Below are 22,197 nucleotides of genomic sequence, written 5' to 3'. Positions count from 1 at the left end.
CAGTTGGGTCAATCAAGCATACCAAAGGTTAAGCTGGCAATTAGACATTTGCTCTGTGAAATCCACGATCAGTCATGCATTATCAGCCTTTTTAGAAGAAAAATTTCCATATATTATTAACACCTGACAGACCTCATAGCAAGTTTCTCTGACTGGGCAAACTTTTGAGGACAGATTCTTCCAGCCACCTCCATCCCAGGTGAGGGGATGTGGCCCTCACTCCTTACAGCATTATTTGATGTTCCTTTTGCCAATTAATAGGGAAGATATTGTACATATAGAGCCATCCCACCCATAGCATGTCTGTCGACAGCTGAGGCTAACCTGACTGCTTCCAGCATGAGCTGAGAGCAGTCACTGAGCATACGTGCATACAGTCTACATTAATACTATGAGAGAGAGCGTGCCTGCATGTGTGAGTGCATGGGGAAGCGTGTGTCTGCTTGTGGACGTGTATGGCTGTGATACAAGTGTGTCTGCACACAAGTGTTCACAGGCTTGTACGTGCAAAATGGAGAGAGAGAGAGAAGCAGACTGTATGTTTGAAGCAGCTGGAGTCCACATGAGTTAAAATGAAAAACAGGAGCTCCTATTCAATGAAGATGGACAAATGGGGTCAGGGAAGTTCTCCCAAAGTCTGCACCGAACACTTCAGCTTACACAGCAGCACTAAACGCACTGCTCTTCACTTGACTCTGCTTGATGGGACTGCTAACTCTTTCCAGATGAATATTGTTTATTTAGCTTATTGATTGAACCATTGCTGCAGCTAACGGGAACTTCACATTTTCCGGACAGACAGATATGAAACTTTAAAACTGGTGACCGTTCCCCACCACTCCCCTTTCAAGAGGGTATAACTGCTCTTTGTGAAGAGGGTTGGCTTGTGTTACACAAAGCTGCACAGCTACAGAACCTCGAATCTGAAGAGGAAATGAAAGCAAGTTCTGCTTGAAGGAAATTTCTGGATCTTGGCAGTCTGTTTCTTTTATTTTTTTTTCAACACAAAATTACTCATTTCCCTTAGTATGAAAACTGAGATGGCATAGATAAATATAGTCACTAAATCAGCCTGATTTATAGAAATCTTTAAACTACTTTGCCACACCAGTAAGTGATGTGATGTGCTAGACAAAAGGTTTTGGGCTTGAATGGAGGATAACAGGGAATTTCTTGTCGGTCGTTGCAGCACCACCTGTGTTGGCAATACCACCATCAGTGACAGTAAGAAGCCACCTGCCGATTGACTTGCCAGGGGGTTCGTCCCTGGAGCACCTGCTGAGCACTCAGGAGCTAAAGTCCTGTCCCCTCATGACATAAAGCTGTCTTCTTCTATCCCTGCTTCCCAAGCAGAAAACAAAGAGTGATTTGGACAAGCCAACACAGCAACCCGGCAATGCACCTGGCATTAGGCCCCAGCTCACCTCCCGGTGTGGTGCCCTAGGCACAAAGCCAGCTTTCCTCCCTGCTAGCTATGCTTGTGGCCTTCACTTTTTTCAGTGCAAGGTGATGTGTTTTCTTTCTTTAAGGAAGTTGTTGATGCACCTGTGCACCTGAATTGATCAAGCCTGATGCAAAACTGCATTGCTCCCATTTTTACTGAAACCAAAGGCCACTCACTGCCTTAGCTGGCACTTGTGGGGAGGTGGTGGGGCAGCAAGCATGGCAACTCCGGTCTGCCTCACAGCTGCACCCATCCAAACCACAGTGTCACTCTTGGTGGGTCAAGGATTGTGTACTGGCTCCGGCAAAGTAGACTGCAAAGTTTTCCTTAATTTTACCAAGAGAAATCAGAGGCTCAGCTTGTTCAGTCTGCTGTTCCTTTCTGCTTAGGACATGCTGGCCTCATAATATCCCTCTGGCACGTGTAGGCAAGGTCTTTGGTTCCCAAACTTTGAATGCTTTCACCTGCTTTTGCAACACAGTTGAAAACCTCTGGAGGACAAAGGGGCAAAAGGATGAGTACTATTATCAGACTGCTGAGTCTGAATAATGGCTCTGGAGCCATAAAGCTGCATAAGTACCTCAGGCCCTGACATCTGAAAGGAGAAGCTGGGCACAATCTAAATCAAACTGCTAAAACCATGGTTTCTTATTATGCCCCATCCACGAGACAATGAGAGCACATCCAGCCAAGGTAATCAGTTAGACATTAGGACACCCATCACAAAACCAGACATAGAGTATAAAAGCTACAGGATTTCTTACGGAGTTATGTCGCTGATCCCCACTCCCTTTGCTAATGCTGCAGTAACTCCAACTGCTCCGTGCCCCTCATCACACTCATACCAAATGAGAGCTGTCATGTGCTGCAGTTACTTTGAGGCTAGGAGTCCAGAATGTATAATGATTTAATTCTGCCCACTTTTCCCTTGGTAGGACACTTTATATTGCTTCCTCACTACACTACTCAATTTCACAAAGCTTGTAGCCCTCAGTTACCTTGGAGACTCTTACCCCTTTCTGAAACTTGGCTGAAATTCCCATCAAAAGTTACTGCAGGGAGAGATAGATCAACAGGCAGATAGGCAAGCTCATGTTCATAAGTTAAAAAAAAAAAAAAAAAAAAAGAAAATTACACGTGAGGACTGGCACAATGCATGCAAAATACGTTCAAATGCCAGCTTGTAGGAGACTCAAAGCCGTGTGATAAGGCAGTGCCACCGGCTTTCCTGTGTACCACTCCGATGTTTGGTGAGGGAGTTCCCCATGAAGCAACCACCCCTTGCTTGTTACAATTCAAAAGGGAGGCACTGGGGTTGCTGCAGACAAATGTCGAGCAGCCTGGAAGGAAATTGCCTTCTTGTTCCCTCTTGATAGGGAGCTAACCTCAGGGAGCATCCAACTGAAAGCTATATGTTTTGAACATGCTTCCTTCTGTTAAGAAAACATCCAAGGGAGGACATCTTTCCTGCAGCTTGGAGAAATTCCAGCAGCCTCATAAAACATGACAGCTGTGATATACAAAAAGTCCCAGAAGAAAAGATAGCTCACAGTGATCTCCCTGCTGACTGACACGTGGCAGTGAGCATTGCACATTTCCTCAGGCTCCTGAGCTTTAGTGTATTTCTCCTCCAAGATTTCTTACAACACAAAGCAGAGAGACAGCAGACAACTATTTTGCTGTGAGATGCCAATTTATCTGTTATACATCTAATTGAAACTCCGCTTGTCCTCATTTCTTTTTCTCCAGGAAGGAAGGAAGAGAGTTACAGCTGTGCTAGAAACCAGTGTGCAAGAAATGATTGAATTAGTGAGCATTTTCAAAGTTCACTTCAGCAAAAGACTCAGTGTTTGATCTTCCTTCCCCTGCCACCACTGGCAATATTCCCACTAGTTTCAAGGGAAGCAGACGGAAAGCTTCAGAGCTGACACCTCAAACAGCACTGACCTAAGTTACAAGAATGAGAAAATAGAAATGAGCCTGAATGGAAAGCAAGACTTAGCCATCTAGGTTAAAGTGACCAAAAGACACAGGTTAACCTAAACACAATCAGGTAGAAAGAAGTAAATGAATGCACTGCACTATTCAATGCTGTTGAAAATCAGATAAGTTTTATTCAAGTTACATACAGGATATTTGAAAATTTTGGTGCTTCACAGATTGTTCTTCTGCAGTGTTCGTGACTAGGCACACACATGCAGGCAGCCAAGCACACCACCAAATATAGGTAAGATTTCTCTTCTCTCCTTTTAGTACATCCACACGTTGCAACTTTTTCAGGTTCCTCCTTCAGTATAACTGTCTGAAAGACACATAACTTCTTAAAAGCCACCTCTCAGCCATGCCAGCCGGGGGTGCTTCTTCATCACCATTTTCTCTGTTAGACAGCTCTTACCAGGAGAGGAAGCATGAGAGATGGGGACAATGAACAGGTCTGGGTTTTCCCTTATCTTTTTATATGGAGGCTCTGCCAAGCCCTCTTGAAAGAAACGAGCCAAACCAGTAGCACGGTAGCGCAAGAAGAAACCAGGTTTACATGCAATTCTTGAACCTTCCTGTAAACCCTAACACAAGCTATGCATGGTTTTGGATGAAATCTCCCTCACAAAGCTCTTTTTTTCTTTCTTTCCTTTTTCCTTTCTTTGAAAGTCATGATGGAAGAGGGCTGGTAGTGGCACCCAATCTGCCTCCAGTTTCTTCTGAGTGTCCTTTCTGCCCATCCAGAAGACTTCTCAAGAGAAAACAGAGTGCAGATAGGTACTACTCCCATCTTGTGCTTTGTGACTGAAGTATGGCTAGGAACTTGTCTTGGAGATGGATAAAGAAATGAGGGAACAAAAGACAAGCTCTTCTCCACCCCTATGGGAAAATTCCCACTTCAGTCTCTGAAAATCACTTTTCTAATATAGCACCCTGAGGCTTTAAAACACAACAGGTTTTGCTTTCATTACTCCATTCTTTTCTTGTTAAAATAAGGGAGAAATAGTCTTGCTGGCTTTGATAGAGCCAGACGCTTGGCTGGCTGGTGTGCACCAGCATAGTTCCTATACGGGCAGGCTGATTCCCCTGAAACTGCAGCTCGAAGGACTGGGGTACATTACAGAGGCAGCAGGTGAGAAGCACACTTGTTAAAGGCCATATTGTTAATGCAAATGAAGGCAGATGGCATCTCCACTGCAGAGAACACAAACCTCTGAGGAGCTTCTGAACATCCTGTGAGTTTTAATGACCTATTCAATGCTTTAGTGATTTTGTCCTTCAGTCACAATTCAATAACTTTAAACATGCCGGAAGCCTATCGTCTGTAAAGGAGAGTATTTCTTAGGTCTTAACTAAATAATACTTTAAGCTGGATTTCTTCCTTTTTCCTGTATGTATGATTTTTCCAAGACAGAAATCCAGGAGGGACATAATGGACTTCACCAGAATCTGTATAGGATTTGAAGCACTTATGTGACTTCTGTGTGAAAGTACTTTTTTCCAGGCACTAATTCTATCTGAGCGTGTATTTTGATCAGTATCAATGTCATCATTTGTGGTAAGGTAGCCTCAAGATGTCCCAGCCAGGCTCAGGATTTAATTCTCTTGAGCTTTGGTGACAGCCAGCTGGAGAGCTGTAGCAAATGAAAGGGAGGTAACAGAGAGGAAGGATGGTGAGAAGCATGGATGATTGCATAGGAAAGCATAGGCACAACCTTGTGAAAAGACTTTCTAAGCAACGCAGTGATTTAAAACCAACACACAAACCCAGTAGCCACCCCATCCCCACAGTGGGTTTTTGTTATTTGTACACAGAACGCCCATACAAACTCCCTTGAGGAAGGGAGCATGAGAAGAAACGCACACAGAGCTGTGGTATAACCTCCTTAACCAGTACAGGGCATGGCAGGCTCTGTTATCAGTCTCTAGAGATCAGATGCTTCTCAGAAAATTACACCAACTTCAATTCTCCCTCCAGATACAACAGCCAGCTGTGGGGTCCAGGCTCCCAAACTATGTGAAGCTGTTTACTGATAGGCTTACCATGGTATTGTCTCTGTTTTCAAAGATAACATTCACTTATTCCAAGCAGAGCAGAAAAACAAAACAAAGGAAAGCAAAACAGTCTTCAAGAAGGATGCGATCATCCCCCAAAAACCCCTGTCATATATCATGAGGGCAGAGAGATAATTCTCTTAAGGGTAAAACAGGCAGCAGTTTGAGAGTTACTAAGTCTCCTGCTGCAAATATTCTGAAGTATACTTGAGAAACAAAGGAGGAAGCAGAAACTAGGAGATTCCTTTTGGATTAGGAGTGAATAAAATCTCACCAGCAGGAAGAACATTGTGAACAACTGAGGCAGTGCTAGCTCCATGACAGTTCGCAGTGAGATGCTGAAGTTGAGGCGCTGGTCCCATGTGAGCCAGCCGGACAGCACTGGGTAGCTTACCAGCTCCAGAAGATTCAGTGTCTACTGCCCTGTGTGGTGGCAGCTACTTGCTTAGCTGGATGACCAAGATGTAAAAAAAATTCTGGGCAACGGTACACTTTTTCTGGCATTTAAGCTATTTGGTGGGTTTCTTCTGAGCTATCTGGATTAGATAACAACCCCATGTCAGTCTTGTTAATGCTGTTCTCTGCTCCATTGGACAACTCCACTCTGTGTCCTGTCAGGGTGCTATCTTTCTGTGTTTCCTGATCAAATTTACAAACACTATGTTGTTTAATAAACTTTTAAAATGGTATTTCCTCCTGCCAGTGTGGAAATGGATCTGCCTCATCTGAATGACAGACCTACATACCCTTCAATTATCTGGGGCTCTGCGGGCCCATTCCTTGCTGATTCAAAGGCTTTTCCTCTCAGCCTGACGCAACCTTCTGTTAGAAGTTGTGGTTTACCCCTGGAGGTGCTGGATTTTACAACAGCAGGTGCTGAGGGGTTTCTTTCACTTGGGATGGTAACTCTATGCAAAGGTAGAATAATCCGAAGGCCATCGCTGTTGTGTGTTGCAAACCTCACAGCCACTCTGCAACTGTGCCAGGCCTCTCAGCTCCGGCAGACGCCTACCCTCTGCCACCCGGGAAGCCCCGGGATGGCTCTGCACACCTTGGCAGGCAGTATCCTGCAGGAAGGGAGCTCCCGCAGACACCATGACCACAGCTGGTCCTGGCAGGAGACTGGGTTTCTTTGCATCAGAGACATGGTTGAGCAAAGACTCACTGGAAATGCCCACACTCCACCGCCCCCACCCAAGGCGTTTCCCAGTGGGTGCACATGAGATTTGGACTAGTGCACCATTAAAGCAAATAGCCCACGTCTGGGTAAAAGGCAGCAAAGGAGCACTGCGGTGGTGGTGAAGCTGGAGAGGAGTTGGGTTCGCATTAAGCAGTGCAAGACAGAAGCACGTCCAGCATCCTAAACACAGTCTGGACTTACAGCAGGGGCAGAGGAAGTCCCCAGACAGGAGTGATGCTTGTGACAAGGCCTGAGGAGGCCACAGCACTTGGTAGCCAGGATGACTGTGCTCACCAGTCATTGTGTGCCCACGAAACACCTGGACAGCAGAGGGGAGACCTGGTCCACCCCTAACACCCCAGCTGTGGGAAGAGGGATGCACGATAGGAGGCAAGCTCCATAACAGCTCCCTGCCTTTACCCTGACACAACAAGATTATGTTTTGACATCTGGCCAGGCCTGTGACTGGCCAATGGCTGTGACTGTTTACCCCTGACTTTTTAAAAAAAAGATCTCTTAAACACCAAGGAGTCACATTTGGCAAGAAGTTGGACTATATTTAAAATATTTGTTGAGGCTGACTTTTTATGCAGAGTAATGTTTGTACTGTATTATCTGATTTCTGTGTTGATGTGGTGTCCCGTGATGAGGCTCCATGCCCGTGGTTTCTCCTATACGTGTCCTAGGATCAGATAAGCTTGACCATTTCAAAAGGACCATACATGACCTGGCCCAACACCATTTCAGTGAGCATTACTGATCTGACCATGTAAAAATGAGGCAGTTAAATATTCTAGTTTTCAGTGGAAATCAATAACAGTAGGTAAAAAAATCTATCCAAGAAAAAATTTGACAGATTTTTGGAAAGGAACACACACACACACATACATTGTGTAAGTTTTTATCACTCAGCCACAGCCGCAGTAGCCAGGACAGAGGAGAGAACAAAAAAATTACAGTTTGGGAAAAAATTATTCCTACCAAATGATTAATTCCATATTAAATTTTACAGTTTCAGTGATGATTTCCCATGTGCATTACTGCATTTTGTTGCACCATCTATCCTGGTGTAAGGAAGAGATGACTGTTTGTGCCTAATACTGAGTCAGTAAGTGCCATCAGCAATTCAGTCATCCTGGTCTGATCTGAATCCAGAGTTTCACAGCTGAAGACTATGGATTCAGCAGAGACCCTTGTGGCAGCAGAGAAGCCTCAGTGAGGTGAGGACTGTGGGCCATCTGAAGCACACTCACTATCCCAGTTATTTTTGCCTGTTATTTTTGCACAGGACTTTGGCTCTCCTCTGCCCTGGCTTTCCCCAACTCCTAGATTCTCAGAAGAGTCTTTGCAAAGTCTCTGGTGAGCAAAACACAAGCATGAGGGGTGCAGGGTGGTCAGAGGGGGAAACTGTGCACAGCAATGTCATGTGGTGGGAACTCCACTTCTGCAACCAGAGTTACTCAAACAAGTGAGTGGTGGCCTTGGTCCTTCACAGCTGTGACTGACATCTCAGGGAGGAGGTACCAGCATGGAGATCAGTGCCATAGCACTATGTGTGATAGACCCCAGTTTGTTACAATCTCTGACTGGGGCTCAGAGTCAAAATTTGAGCTGGCGAACAACCCCACATGGAGCAAAGTGATGGGCAGCACAGCCAGGGCTCCAACTATATGACACTGCCTATTCTGTTTTGAATTCTGCAGCAGCACATAAGAGAGTGTGTAGGCAGCCAGACTGGGGAAGAACATGACAGCAGCTCCCCGATGGAGCAGGGACCGAACAAATGAACTCACCAAGAGCACCACCACCACCACTGCAGGAGTCTGGCACCGCTGATGTTTGGAGGGAGAGAAGAGCCTCTGTGGACTTTTCTAGTAGCTACAAGTCCTGCTTGCAATTCCTCTGACACGGGCATCTGCAACCACACAAGCATCTCTGTGTTGAGGGCTCCTCTAGCCAAACCTCAGGTATTGTGGGCCAGGTGGCACGGGGTACAGGGTAGTAGCAGGAGCATGTGCCATCGAGGGATGAAAATTCCTTGGAGGTGGCTCTTCCCTTGCTTGCCTTGTGGTAGTAGGTGCCATCCAGCCTCTGGCACATGGGATCTCACAGCAAGAGAGACATGGCAGCATCGTGTCAGTGGGGTATGGGCATGGGGTGGGCAGAGCATGGGCAGTGGGTGGATTGGCTGCTCAGGCCGTGAGGGCTGACAGTCTTGTGCTGCACATGCATCCATGTGCTTTCCTTCTGGCTGACCCACTCATGTTAATGCAGGAGCTTCAAAGTGGTTAGAGAGGACTCTCCATTACCACATAACCACCTACATTTTTTTCGACTCAGGACAGCTAATAAGGACAATCAGCAGTCTAAACCTGACTGGCCAGTGTTTTGCCAAGGAAAAGTGCCCTGAAGGGAACCTGGTTCCACCATCTTTAGTGGGCTATTCAGTATGGCTTATTTCTGCTGAGTAAAGCCTTTGCTACTAACTAGCACTGCAGTCAAAAAGCCATCCAAATAAGAAAAGTGGTTTGCAAGTTGTGTCCCTGAGCCCTGGCTCCTGATACGCAGCTTTCACTGTGCCCCTAGGGGGCTGGGTTAGTACCCCAGCAAGGGGGCTAAGGAGACACCAGGCTAGATAAAACAAGCAGCCTGAAATTTAACAGCAGCCTTATGAATGGGGACTTTCACAGCTAAGCCAACCCAGCCCTCTGTACTTATGGGGCTGGGGAGGAGATGCTGTAAGAAAAGACTTCTCATAGCAGCAACCAGGAAGAGCTTGTGTGTTTGCAAACTGCTTTCAAGCTTTATTAATTCCTGCTCAAATATGAAGCTTTGTAAGCTTAACCCTCCTTTCTCATCAGCTGCTTCCAGGAAAGCCCTGCTGGCCTGATATAATGCAGAGCTTTGCTTATGCAAGGTTTAAAGAACAGACGTTAAAAAACAGCAGTCGTTTCAGAGACCCATTGGTTTTCAGGGTTTCACCTTAAATCCAGCATTCTTCTCTGGATGCGTGCTACACACAGCTCAAGAGAGGATGCAGAAATTGGTGATTTGAAAAAAAAAACGCAGAAAAATACTGAAATGTGAACAATGAAGAGTCTATTGTTACTCATATAGGAATCACAGCATGAAGTCACTCTGTCCCAGGATATTTTTAAATGCATATTCAGTGGGTAGATGTTTTGTTTCTTTTAGGAACTGTTTGAGATTTGTCAGCAGCATTAATTAGCTTGTGGTGAACGGTGTGAAGTTTGTCATTGAAAATTTAGGCTGTAGGCTGCTTTTCTAGACAATCACAGTGCCACTGAAAACTAGATCATGGTTTACTTATAAAATCCTTAAATACACAAGTTTTCATGTTTTCAACCTTACCTTACTTTGTTTTGTAAAGATAAGCTGAATGATTTTAGTTTCTGTCAAATAATGGGAATTTGCTCCTCAAAATGGATTAAATGAATGCCTCCTGCATTTCATTGTTTCTATAATATCTCATGTATCAGAAGCAAAACACAGATGTGAGCCCCAATCTACTCTCAAGATTAGAAAAACCTGTCTTGTTCAGGGTTTTTTTCATAGAAAGCATCACAGGAATAATAGCACATCATCCCCAAGGAACCCCCAGGGAAGTAACAGATGAGAGTCCTATGGACTCCCTTTGTGTCTCGGTCTTAACAGTTTTGAGTCTAAACAGTATTTATTCAACAAACCCACACCTCCTACCTCCAAGTAACAAAGCAGGGCAGCTGGCAGTCTCTAGCTAGTCTGCAAATTCATCTTGAAGAACAAATAGGTGAATAAAGAAAGGCAAAACCCACGCAGCACTATGTAGTGAAAAACCAAAGTCCTAAGCGAGCAGAATGAGCTGGAGAGGAAAATTCTAATTGTCACTGCAAAGCGGCAGTGAAATCTCTTATGGAGATGTGCCCTCTCCCGGCCTCGCTAGGAAAGCCTGGAGGGACCGCAGGTGCCAGGGACACAGGTGCTGCGAGGAGGTTTGGGAGCCTGTGTTACTCGGCTGTAATATTAGCAAGCAAAGATATGGCAGTTATATATTAACAAGTCGTTTGGGTGCAGATTTAAATAAATAGAGGGGCTGCCCAAAGTTCAGCTCCCAGGAGGCCATTTAAGCACTTTTTTTTCACAAGTGACGGAGCACCAGAGCCTAAAGCTGGCTTCAGCTCCTCGGGTTGCATTTGGACAGCCACCAGCAGCGCTTGAAAGTCACACCTTCTATTTGGATGCTTGAAGATGGTTATCAGAACCCAGCTTTCAATCCTGCTGGGTGGTGGTGGTGGTGGTGTCCTCCTCATTATTGCTGCTTTTGTTTGTTTGTGGGTTTAAATCGGGGTCTGGGAGGGAGAGCTTTACCAGGATGGGGCCCCGGGAAGGCTGCCCGTACACAAGCCCTGCCAGATGGAGCGAGCCCTGGCTGCAAACCCTGCACCTCCTGGGGGCTGCTCCGAACCATGCACCCACGCAGCTACGGCCCAGGGCCTGCACAAACCCACAGCCAGCTGGGAACGGGGCCTTCCTTACACCTTGCCAGCCATGGAGCATCTTTTATTTAAGCACATGGGTGCATAGGAGTTGCCATACTGATTCTGTTAAAAATAATACACTTCACTTGCAGTAGTGTCCAGAGCACTGACCCCTCCTGTGCTGCTAGACTGGGGGTCCCTGCCTTAACAGATCTCTGTTCCTCAAGGATGAACTGACAGACACTTAAATTTCCACTCCCCAGAGAAGCTAAATGGTTCAAATGGTTAAAATCTTTAATAAAATAAAGCATATTTTGCTATCCTTAAGACATTCTCCTGCCCTCTTCAGTTTCGCTATCCCCCCCGTGAAACCATGAACATCAACCACAACATGGTCTTCCAGGGTCAGCTCTCCCCCTGCCCAGTGCAGAAGCAGCCTCCCTGCCCTAGCCTCCACTAGAGTTAGTGCCCACTATTTAATTCTTCCATCTGAAATACCACAAGAAACACATCCCTGCCTGATCCTCCCATAGCAAATTCTAATTGGAGAAGAAAGCTGCCTGGAAAATAATTTTTAAATGTTTAAAGTGAAGTGGCTCTACTAATGGAGTGGATTCATGTGGTGATGTGCAGTAACATAATGTAATTTTGATAGTCTAGCATAGCTAAAAAGTCAGAAAAGCCAAATGCATTTCTGGGGTTTAATTCTTTATGATTTGAACCTTCCATTTGCCATGCTGAGAGATTTGGGAAGAGTTTTCTCTGTTTACAAAAGATTTAGAACAAATCTTCCCTGTCATCCTGGTATAAGCACTAGCCTGTAGGGGCTAGGGGGAAATGTAGCTTTCACACCAGCAGAGTGAAAACAAGGGGATCTTTCCTGATTTATGTCCCTAGCACCTTTGTCCTAGCAGTAAACACAAAGCCTTGTACTATAAAGTTACTTCGATTCGGTCTCCTGGGTGACTTGGCTGAGCTTGGAGTTCTTGTTAATTTAAAAGAAAACACAATTGTGTTTCTGTGCTCATTTTCAAGCTGATGATACTCCATTCCTTTGGCCCCGCAGTAGGAAGCCATGGGAGACACATGGAAAGAATTGCCAGGATAGTGTCACACTACTTGGCATTGTAGAAATGAGCCTTATTGTAGCCCTATGGCACTGTCAATAGTGTCACCACTGCTGCTAGCAGGTCACAGTCCTTGTATTGTCATGGCAATAAAAGGCTTAAGGGTTTGAGTAACATGGTTGGGGCTTGTCTGGTCTTGAACTTCTTTAGCTTGGTTGTAGCTGTATCAGCCCATTGTCAATAGTCAGTTGACTATAGCCTAATTTGGTTTAGGTGTAATAGCAGAACTGTCTAGCAGTTTAATGTTTAATTTGCCTTCAGCTTTTGATTAGTTTTGTCTAACTCCAATTATTACCCCAAAGCATTATGCCATATATGTTCACAGATTTTACTGATCTGTTAAGATTATATTACTGAATTTGTAGACCAATCAGAAAGATGTGTTAACAGTCAGCTGCTTGGAAATATGCATGAGTAACAACACCCCACTACCAACACCTGATCCATCTGAACACAGAAATACCTGCACCATCCAATCTGAGGAAAAAAAGACTCTCCACTGTAGACCACAGATACATAGGTGATCATCACAATGGAGAAGAGGAGGAGATGGTAGAAAGTCTATATAACAGTTTTAATTGTATAATTAATGGGAATTATCAGTAATTGGAAAATTTGGACAGTAAGTGCTGATATCAGTGTAACTAGATTAATAGCTGCTTTCTACTATTTTGACTAGATTGCTAAAGCAATTAATTACATTGCAATTCTTCACTCCATATAAGAGGATCCAAGTGTTTATTCCAAATGTAACACTACCAGTTCTTGTAGATCATATGGATACCGAATAAAAAAAAAAAACCCAAACTATTAGAACTTAGCTCTTTCTGCTATTTTCTTCCTGTTTTTTCACTGAGAATTTTCATTGACTTTTTTTTTTCGATTATGGAATGTGTTTTCTGCAATCCTTTCCTGTCTTCAATACTTGAGAAGGGTTTTCAAAGGATCTGCTGCCTTGTTCAGACAGAGGACTTAACATGCCTCTGCACTACAGTGCCTGCTCAGGTGTTCCCCCCTCTCAATATAAACCCATTTTGTGAGGATAGAAGTTATTGTATTCTAGAAACAACCTGCTTTGTCAGTTTACTCTCCAGTAGCTGTATCAGTCAGTTTGCCTATGTACACAAGGCCTAAAGGAATCTGATGTTCAGATCTCACTGGAACTAGACAGATTCAGGTGCTTTGCTCCTTTCAGAATCACATTTATTTTCTTTATGCTTACTCCCACAGTATCACACTTTCCTGTCAGGATATTATGTGCCAGTTGTCTTCCTCACCTTCTGTTCATTCTGCTCTGGCACATTTTCTCCAGTTCAGGTGTCCCTTCAGCATTTGTCTACCCTGCCAGCTGAAAAGGAAAGGGAAAAGATAGTGATGGAGGCAGTTTTCCAGCTAGTGTATTCTCCAAGCCTAAGCGGGATACATTACAGGGCACTAGTGGACACCAGGGTTTCCTGCCAAATGGTTCCTTTCACTTTACACATCTACCTCAGGTCTCTAAATGAAGAGGCCACATTTAGTCAGGGAAGAAACCTTTTTCCTTGTCTGTGGAGGACCCAGGGACGCTAACCTCCTGATCTAGAAACCTCAGTCAAGGGGTGTTCTATCTCACGAGCATTCATAGTTCAGCCATGAGTGTCTCCACCTTCATCCCAGTCCCCCCCACCCGCAATTCTCTTCTCCCTCTAAGTGAAATCTGTCCCATCTCAAGCAGCAGTTTTGTTTTGCATTTTCACTTGTTCCTTTTCCTTGTGTCTTTTCAGCCATCTTGCTTACTTGATCTCTTTCCAGGAAGCCCTAGCTATATCCACAGTGCTTTAAGATTAACAGCAGCTATTACCCTTCTCAGCCAACTGCTATCTGCCGGACCTCTGCTCTATCACACCTTGCCATACAGTGCTCACTTAACTGTTCCCTAGGCTTTTTCCAAACCTTTTTTAGAGCATAAATCACATCCAGGCAAGAACATTAATTTTTGTTCCTTTCCTACTCATTACTTCTACTGTTTTTATTACCAAAACAAAAAATTGAACCACAGCCAAGAGAATTTTGAGACCTTCATCTTTTAGACCTCTCCTGAAACCCAAAGCTATAATTATCATATGGATTAGCCAGGAGCTACCACTCAAAGAACATTGCCTGTTTGGGACACATTCCCAGATGTCCTGGGTTGAGTGAGTGGTGGGGTTTTTTGGTGGCAGGAGAGGGGGCTATCGGGGCGGCCCCCTGTGAGAAGCTTCTCAAAGCTCCCCCAGCTCCAAGTCAGCTCCGCCTCTGCACCAAGGCCGAGCCAATCAGCTGCGCCTCTGCGATAACGTATTTAAGAAGGGACGTGGTGACGAGCAGTGGGACTTGTGAGGAGGAGTTGCTGCAGCTGCGTGAACACCAAGGTCAGTGGAGGAACGGAGGAAGAAAGGAGGGGGGAGGTGTGCCGGAGCAGAGACCCCCCTGTATCCTGTGGGGAGACAGCAAGGTGGGCCCCCCCCCCCCATGATTTAGGGCCTGTGTTTTTGCCCGACTGATCAAGGTGCTGTGCCCGAAGAACACTGGGGGCTTGTAGGAAAAGGTAGCCCCGCTGTTGTAGTTCAGCATTGGGAGGATTGCAGCATGCGAGGGTGTCCCACCACACTGGAGCAGCTCGGGAAGGGCTGCAGCCCATGGGAGGGAATCCAGTCAGAGAAAGCTGGTGTCCCACGACAGAGCAGTGTAAGGAAATGCTGTGGCCCATGGGAGGGACTTACATTAGAGGAAGTTTGTGGAAGACTGTGTCCTGTGAGAGGGGGACCACGATGGAGCAGGGGGAACAAGTGCCAGAAGCTCCCCCCACCAAAGATGGACGAAGCAGCAGCACCGACTGCACCCCCCATTCCCTGCCCCTGCGTCACTGGGGGAGGAGGTAGAGATATCGGGAGCAGAGCTGAGCCCGGGAAGAAGGGAGGGGTGGGGGGAAGGTGTTCTCAGGATATAACTCGGTTAAGTGTTGATAGTGTCTATAATAAATGTATGGTTTTTTCTTCCCCTAACAAGTTCGCCTTATTCTTGTGACTATAATGGGTAATCAGCCCCTCCCAATCCCATCTCAAACCCCAAGCCTGGCTCATCTGTCCCTTTGTAGTGCCAGAAGGGGGGAGTGGCTGCATGGCCTTTGGCTGCCGACCAGGCTCAAACCACGACACCAGGAAGATATGTCCATCCTCTGCTGCAGTACTGTGCTTGGGAAACTTAACAAAAGCAATCTCTAACTAACTTATGAACCTTAGCCTAACCTGAAGTTTTGGTGCAAAAGCAGTAATAATAATAAAATCAATCTGTGGATCTGTCACCTTGGCAGCTTTGAAATCGTAACCTCAGTAGCTTGATCGGTGTCATCTGTAACAGAGATAAAGGCACCTGGAAATGTTACCAGATGTCAAATTCACCATAGATCTTGCTAACCATCCCTGTTGGACATTCCACTTTCTCATGCCAAAAGGAGCGATTGTCTCCATTTTGGTTCCTTCAGGTTTCCCAAGCCTTTATGGAGAAGTATGTCTGTGCTGCTACATGCTTTACAGACCATTCATCGGTACTTCTACATAGTTAACACTGCTGTCACGCAGCAGCTTTCCCCCAGCTTGAGAAGATTAAGGACCACAGTAGGCTACATTTTGCCCACAAGGAATGTGAAGCATAGCATGTATTTATCCTCCCAGCACATGCCATTCACAGGGCTGTTGTCAAAGCTGACAGGCTGCTATTTAACGAGCTAGTTACCACCAATGGAAGCTTTGACCAATATTCTCTAAAGTCATACAAGCATTTCTGGCAAAGATGAGTTCAGGAAAGCAAGCTGTTCGGGCCAGTTTGCAAGTACAGATACATATGCTAAAACACAGACAAAATTTGTAAGAAAAGAGAAAAATCATTGCTTTATTGTGTAACAGTAGCCAAGATGTCAGCAGGCACTGTGTGGGAAGGTTCCTGTCAACATTACTCAGGGCTAAAGACACAGGGAAAGGGGGGTAAGGGTGTTTGCGTTAAACAGTTAAAGAATATAGCCAGTATTTCAGACACATTGACACTCTAGCAAACAGTACTCAACAGCCATAAGAGGAACACTAGGACTAAAATATAGCTCACCTGTCTATTCCCTATCTCCCCTCCAAAAGCATTTTATAAAAGCTCCAGTCTCTTCTAAGCTAATTCCCAGTTTTCATCTTTCCTAAGTACATACAGATCTTTTTAGCATACCTGTAACACTTTGACACTTTTATTCAATTGACAATTCCATGATGTGTTTTTTTAACAAGCTACACGTGCAACATTATCCAACCTTAAATACATTGTGTGGAATGTATCGCCTTACCCGCCCTCATTCCTATTCTGCTAGGAGACTCCGTACCTGTGGAGTTTTGCTTGTTATTCTTAGTGTTTTGGGGTCATTTTCAAGTTACAGAAAAGTGGTTTAAAGCCTGAATTGAGGGATACTGAAACTCCAATTTTAATCCTTTGAAGACATGTATTTTGTTACACCACTAGTCTCTAAAGTGCATTATTAGAGTGAGCTGCGAAGTCCTGTTGTACTTGAACTAAACCCCTGCATACAAAGTTAAAGAACTCACCAAAAAAAGTGGTACTTTCCCCCTCCCTAGAGCATAATGCACGAAGTCCCTGGGACAAGTATAAGGAAGCATACCATAGCGCATGCCGATTCCCTCAAAGGAGAATTAAACTTCCTATTTACCCTGCGTTCAAGGGTAGGAACCGAGAAACTGGGTATAGAAGGAACTGTCACCATTAATAGGCACTGCTTACTAAGCAAGGAGCAATATCCTTTACATGACAGCATACAGTACATCCTGCTGGCACACTAAAACGTTGCTACTATATTTGGTTAGGAAAAAACTAGAGCTTTCCTTAATGGTTAAAAATTGTTCAGGTGTACTATAATACACGTTTATACATTTAAACAGGATAATTCTTTATTATAGTACCTTTAGCCCAGTTAACTACTCAAGATACTAGCTCTTAACTGAACTTCACAGTAAAATTGTTTCAGCTTCTTGAATACACATACCCAAATACACACATTTCCCCATGCAGATATAAATATCTCTACATTCATACAAAACTTATTCCAAATTTAGACTGTTCATTGCACACCTTAGCAAAACAGCAGCTGACAACCCGTTGAGAGTATGGAAATGCTATTTTAAGAGAGTCTGTTGTGTTAATGTACTCGAGCTCTCACGTACAATATGCTAAGAGACATTGTTCTAACTATACACTGATGCCAAATGCAGGTATTCAATAAAGAAACTATATGGAAGACCATAACACTAAACCAAAGAGAAAAATGGTTACTTAGCATGCACTTGTTTTAAAACATGTTACCTGTTTGTTCCATTCCAGGAACACAGATTCTAATCCCGATTCTCTGTAATCATTTCTGCCTGCGAGTTCAGGGACATACTGGTAGGATTAGGTTTTTGGGTTCCTTCTTCAGCAGGTATTTTTCCCATAGTAGATAGAAGAGAGATACCTATGGAATTAATGTGCTTACCTTAAGATAAGCAACCATTTCTTATTTTGAATACTTGCTTACATATATACACTTTACTTGCGTTACATATAGTAGCAATATAGAGGAAACAGTAGACTGGTACTAGGAATCTACCTAGAGGATTAAAGCTACCTAAAAGTTAGCATTTTTAATTAATTGCTCAAATATATACACCAAGCTTTCCTTAAAGGTGTGCTGCTACCAGCCTTGTTTTCCTTCCCTTGAAGCTGTAAAACATATGACCTTCAATACTGTGTGGAAAGCCATTTTGTCTAATGTTTTTAAAGCTTCCTTTTACATTTTCAACTTAAGCTTGTGAAAAACAAAACAAAACAACACACAATAAAAAACAAAACCACCCCATACAGTTATTGTGCCATTCCTGTCTGAGCACACATCAATCAAAGGCTGTGGAGACAAGAAAAGTGATATATGTTATTCCTTCAGACATCAGAGATATTTTTTTTTAAATTGGTTTAGGAAGGACATGCATACTTAGTTTAGTAGATACTGAATAGCAGGTAAATAAGGAAATAAATGTTTTGCTTTGAGATAAAAATTTAAATACATATTTACATATAAACCAAATGTCTATAGAAATTTGAATTAAAAATTTTATTTCTTTCTGGGCTATCTTTCAACATAAAAGAAGAACTCCTTGTCTACACTGAAGACTCAGTCAGCATTGCTCAACTGCAGCATGAGCCAACAATGTCTTTCGGTTCTTTGCACAGCTTTTGTAATGTTCCCACAGATTCCAGAGGATTACAAGGACAAGTTCCACATACATCGTTCTCCTGCAGTTAAACTTCCTGCATGTAATTTCTTTCAAACTCCACTGTGAAGGGAAGCCATACTTGATTCAACAGCAGTCAGTCTTGCTTCCAGAACCTTTAATACAGTGTCTGCCTGTAAAGTAAACCAGGAAAGATACTCCGTTATAAACGGAACTTGACAATACAAAGGGCAAGTGTAGAAGTCAGTAAGTGCTCAGATTTGATCTTGCATCACACTAGTCCTATTTGATTCTATGCTGGCTACTTTCATAGTTTGAAAGTCCACTCAACTCTGACTCCCCACACTTTCTCAAATCTGTAATCGTCTCCAACCTCGGTGTCAGATCCACACGTTCACCTTTTACTAGACAACCATCAGTTTTCAGAGCAGATTTCATTATGCTGTTTGCTCCCAGGTCTCCCTATCTGTAATCAGAAGTTTTCAGTAGAGCAAAATAGCAACTTTATTATGCAATACTTTAATACAAAGCTTCAGCAAAAGCATTAAGTCAGTTTACATGAAAGACAGAAGAAACATGACTAAAACAAAATTAAGTGAAAATCTGGAGAAGTGAATCAGAAATTTAATTTCTAATTAGTTCTAATTACTGACAGACATAAATAAGCATCTGATGATGTGCTTGATAAACAGAAAATGATAATTACCATTAAAATGGAAGGAAAAATGTATTGAAAATCTTGCATAAACACAAGCTATTAATAGCATGAAATATTATAGCAAATGTTTAAACTCAGATTGAACTAGATGAAATAAATTGTTTTGTAGAAACTATTTAAGGATATTAAGATTTCACAGAGGTGATTTAAAGAATTATATAATTTTAAATCTTACCCTTTCTATCATGTTTTCCAAGACAGCTTGACTTTCAAGAGTTAAAGGTTCCTCATCAGTAAGAGCTTGTTTTTCTGAGGATCCTAGAATGTAACTGATACACTACAGTTTAGATCATGCACTTATCACTCTGAAGACAAAAAAAAGTGTAGGACTCATCCATTGTTCTCAATAATTATGAGATTATGATTAATACACTAGTAAAGGGGAAGCTTGATTCCAGCAACAACAAAACACACATGCATATTTAGTAATCTTGCAAACAAACTGTATGGTGGAATGAAAACTGTTTTAAGGGCAGAACTACCAAGACACCACTGCTTTATGAAAGTTAAAACTCCAAGAGGCAGTCATGAATTCTTGTGCTACAGGATATGGTGAAAAATTACGCAGACTTGGTGAATAGTGTAGCACTAGCTAGGAGGACCAGCCATCACCATTACTGCCTGAGAAAATGTAATTTTGTGGCCATGTCAGTGTTTCAGAGAATTTTACCGCCGTGGAAAAAGCAAAGTATCATATCTATGGAAAAACATAACTGTCCAGAGTAGGGAGGTGAACAGCCACATAGATAGATAGATAGATACAGCAAGATAAACTGAAGCTTAACAAAAAGCAGAAACATTACAACTAGCCCAGACAGAAATAAAGGTAACCTATCACTGCTTACCAGAGTCATGCTTGGATGAAAGCACTCTGACACAGAAACTCAATTCAGGTTATAGTCATTGAATAATATTTTAAGACCATTTTAAGCACTATAAACCAATAAAACCCAATAAAACAGCACACCTTCATTCTCTAGACAGTTTTTGACTGTAAGACAGTTAAGTGAGAGCCACAAGCACATACTCAGTTTTAAGATTTGCTTTTGCTTACTTTATCAAGGAAAAAGCAGACTTGATCAGTACAGGTCAGACTTCCCCCTAAGTTCTCCTTAAGCCCCTCTGCCCATGTTCTCTGCTGATAACGCTTACCTCTAATAGCCAGACCTATCTGATACTACCTATGACTGCTGGCTCATTTTATGTTGTGATAAGCAGAGCACATAGGTAGCCTCTTCTGATCAAGTGAGAAAGAACCCTCCTGTGTTGTGTACCTAGTGTTGTTTTCTTGGGCAGTATCCAATTTCTTATTTAAAAGGCAGCCCTGATATTTTATTTTTTCTAGCATTTGTCTAACATTACACAGATGATTCTCACACTTTAGTACTACGATGCTAACACAGCAGTGCAGAAAACTACTCTGGCACAAAGCAGCAGAAACAACTACCTCTAGACACACCAGAAACGCTAACAGGAGCATCCCTCAGTACAATGTCTGGCAGGTGAAGCTTAGTTGGCAGGCTTGCCAATAAAAATTCTGCCTTTACCTTTCAAGTGAGTCAATACTGAAACAGAACAAATCCCTCTTGTAGTCGAGATGCTTTGGGGTGCATCTGTAGATGTTGCCAAGCGTCAATGAGCAGCCAGAGCAGAACAATGTTTCTATCATGCTGTAAGTAGGACATATAACATGTATTCAGGAGAAAAAGAGAAACACCTCTCCCCATCCCTATTCTAAAAACAATTCATCCATTACGATTTTTTTAGAGCATTCATTCCTGCTTTACATAGTGTAGTTACAAGCACTCGTCTTTCAGCCAGCGTTCCCGGTGGCTCCTCAAGCCAGCTGACCTCAGCAAGACTAATACATCAGCACCTTGTAGAGGCCACTCGAAATAAGTGCCCCAGGCCCAGCGGGCTCCCCTGCCCCGGCAGGGCCCGACGGGGCGTCCTTCAGGCTTTTCCTCAGCGCCCTCCCGGGGGCCCCTCAGGACGGGGGAGAGAAGGCCCCGGGCGGGGATCCCCACACCCACACCCCCACCCCCCGGGGCAGGAGCGGGGCTCGGAGGCCGGGCCTCACCATCCGCAGTCGCCGGGCCGCTTGGAAAGCTTCCGCTCCTCGTCCACCGAGACGCCGGCGGCCGCACCTGCGGGGGGGGGGGGGGGGGGGGGCGGGATAGGTGTCACTAACGGCCGCCGCGCACGGCAGGGCGGGGGGGGGGGGGGGGGCGGCGGGGGGCAGGACTCACTCCGCAGCAGGATGCAGCCCGCCTCCTCATCGCTGGCCACCCAGTTCAGCGTGTCGCCCACCGGCCGCTTGCAGCCGGCGCAGAGGAACACCATGGGCATCTGGTCGGAGCTCTCCGCGCCCGCCCGGCGCCGCTGCCGTTCCTCCTCCGGCAGCGCCCGCTCGCCGCCCGCCTCCAGCAGCGACAAGGAGGAGTCCAGCTCGCCCGCCATCGCTGCTTCAAACCGCTCGCCCGCCATCGCTGCTTCAAACCGCCCGCCCGCCCGCCCTTCCCGCGCGGAAGCGGCAGTGACGCCCCAGGCCGCGGCCCCGCCGGGGCGGGAAATCCCGCCCGCCTCGCCTCGGGGCGGGGACGCCTCCGCGTGTGGCCACGCCCCTCACGCCGCCAGCGCGCGCGCCTTGTCAGGGCCGGCGGCCCCGCCGTTAGCGGTTGCGGCGCCTGGTGAGGGGCGGCGGGTGCTGCCTCGCCGCTGTCCCCTCCCCACGCACCCACACCCACCCCGGAGAGCTGTCGCTGGGGGTGGCGGCAGCGCCTGCGGAAGCGCAGTCGTGGGGTGGGGTGGGGTGGGCTGGAGTGCTGTAACGCTGTAGCGGGGAGGAGGCACGGAAAAAGATGGCGATGCGCGTCTTGAAAGCCGCCTTCAAGCGAGCCGGCGCTTCTTGCGCTGCCTGTGCGGGCCTCGCTCCCG

The 22,197-nt window shown here is 45.0% G+C and overlaps 1 protein-coding gene across 1 annotated transcript; it reads right to left on the bottom strand.

Annotated features, from left to right (window-relative positions):
• Positions 1-16,145: 16,145 nt before the first annotated feature.
• MIS18A (MIS18 kinetochore protein A) lies at positions 16,146-21,847 on the bottom strand. Its single transcript, XM_042789050.1, has 5 exons — positions 21,510-21,847; positions 21,341-21,407; positions 20,808-20,930; positions 19,436-19,529; positions 16,146-18,715 (listed from the first exon to the last, which is right to left on the bottom strand). Exons 1-5 carry the CDS (start codon positions 21,745-21,747, stop codon positions 18,635-18,637), a joined length of 603 nt encoding a protein of 200 aa, XP_042644984.1. The 5' UTR covers positions 21,748-21,847; the 3' UTR covers positions 16,146-18,634.
• Between the last annotated feature and the right edge of the window lie 350 nt (positions 21,848-22,197).

The sequence above is a fragment of the Tyto alba genome, unplaced genomic scaffold (genome assembly GCF_018691265.1).
Source record: "Tyto alba isolate M040663 unplaced genomic scaffold, T.alba_DEE_v4.0 Super-Scaffold_14, whole genome shotgun sequence".
In the NCBI taxonomy this organism is placed as follows: domain Eukaryota; kingdom Metazoa; phylum Chordata; class Aves; order Strigiformes; family Tytonidae; genus Tyto; species Tyto alba.
The sequence above is the reverse complement of the archived record's forward strand: the minus strand, read 5'-3'. Positions and strand labels throughout refer to the sequence as shown.

Bases quoted from the DNA above. Each gene is read 5' to 3' on its own strand.
- MIS18A (XM_042789050.1), bottom strand. From the start codon at position 21,747: ATGGCGGGCGAGCGGTTTGAAGCAGCGATGGCGGGCGAGCTGGACTCC. The intron at 20,931-21,340 runs GTGAGGCCCGGC...TCCTACTTACAG, and splicing joins CGGCCCGGCGACTGCGGATG to CATGATAGAAACATTGTTCT. The intron at 18,716-19,435 runs GTAAGATTTAAA...TTTACTTTACAG, and splicing joins TGGAAAACATGATAGAAAGG to GCAGACACTGTATTAAAGGT.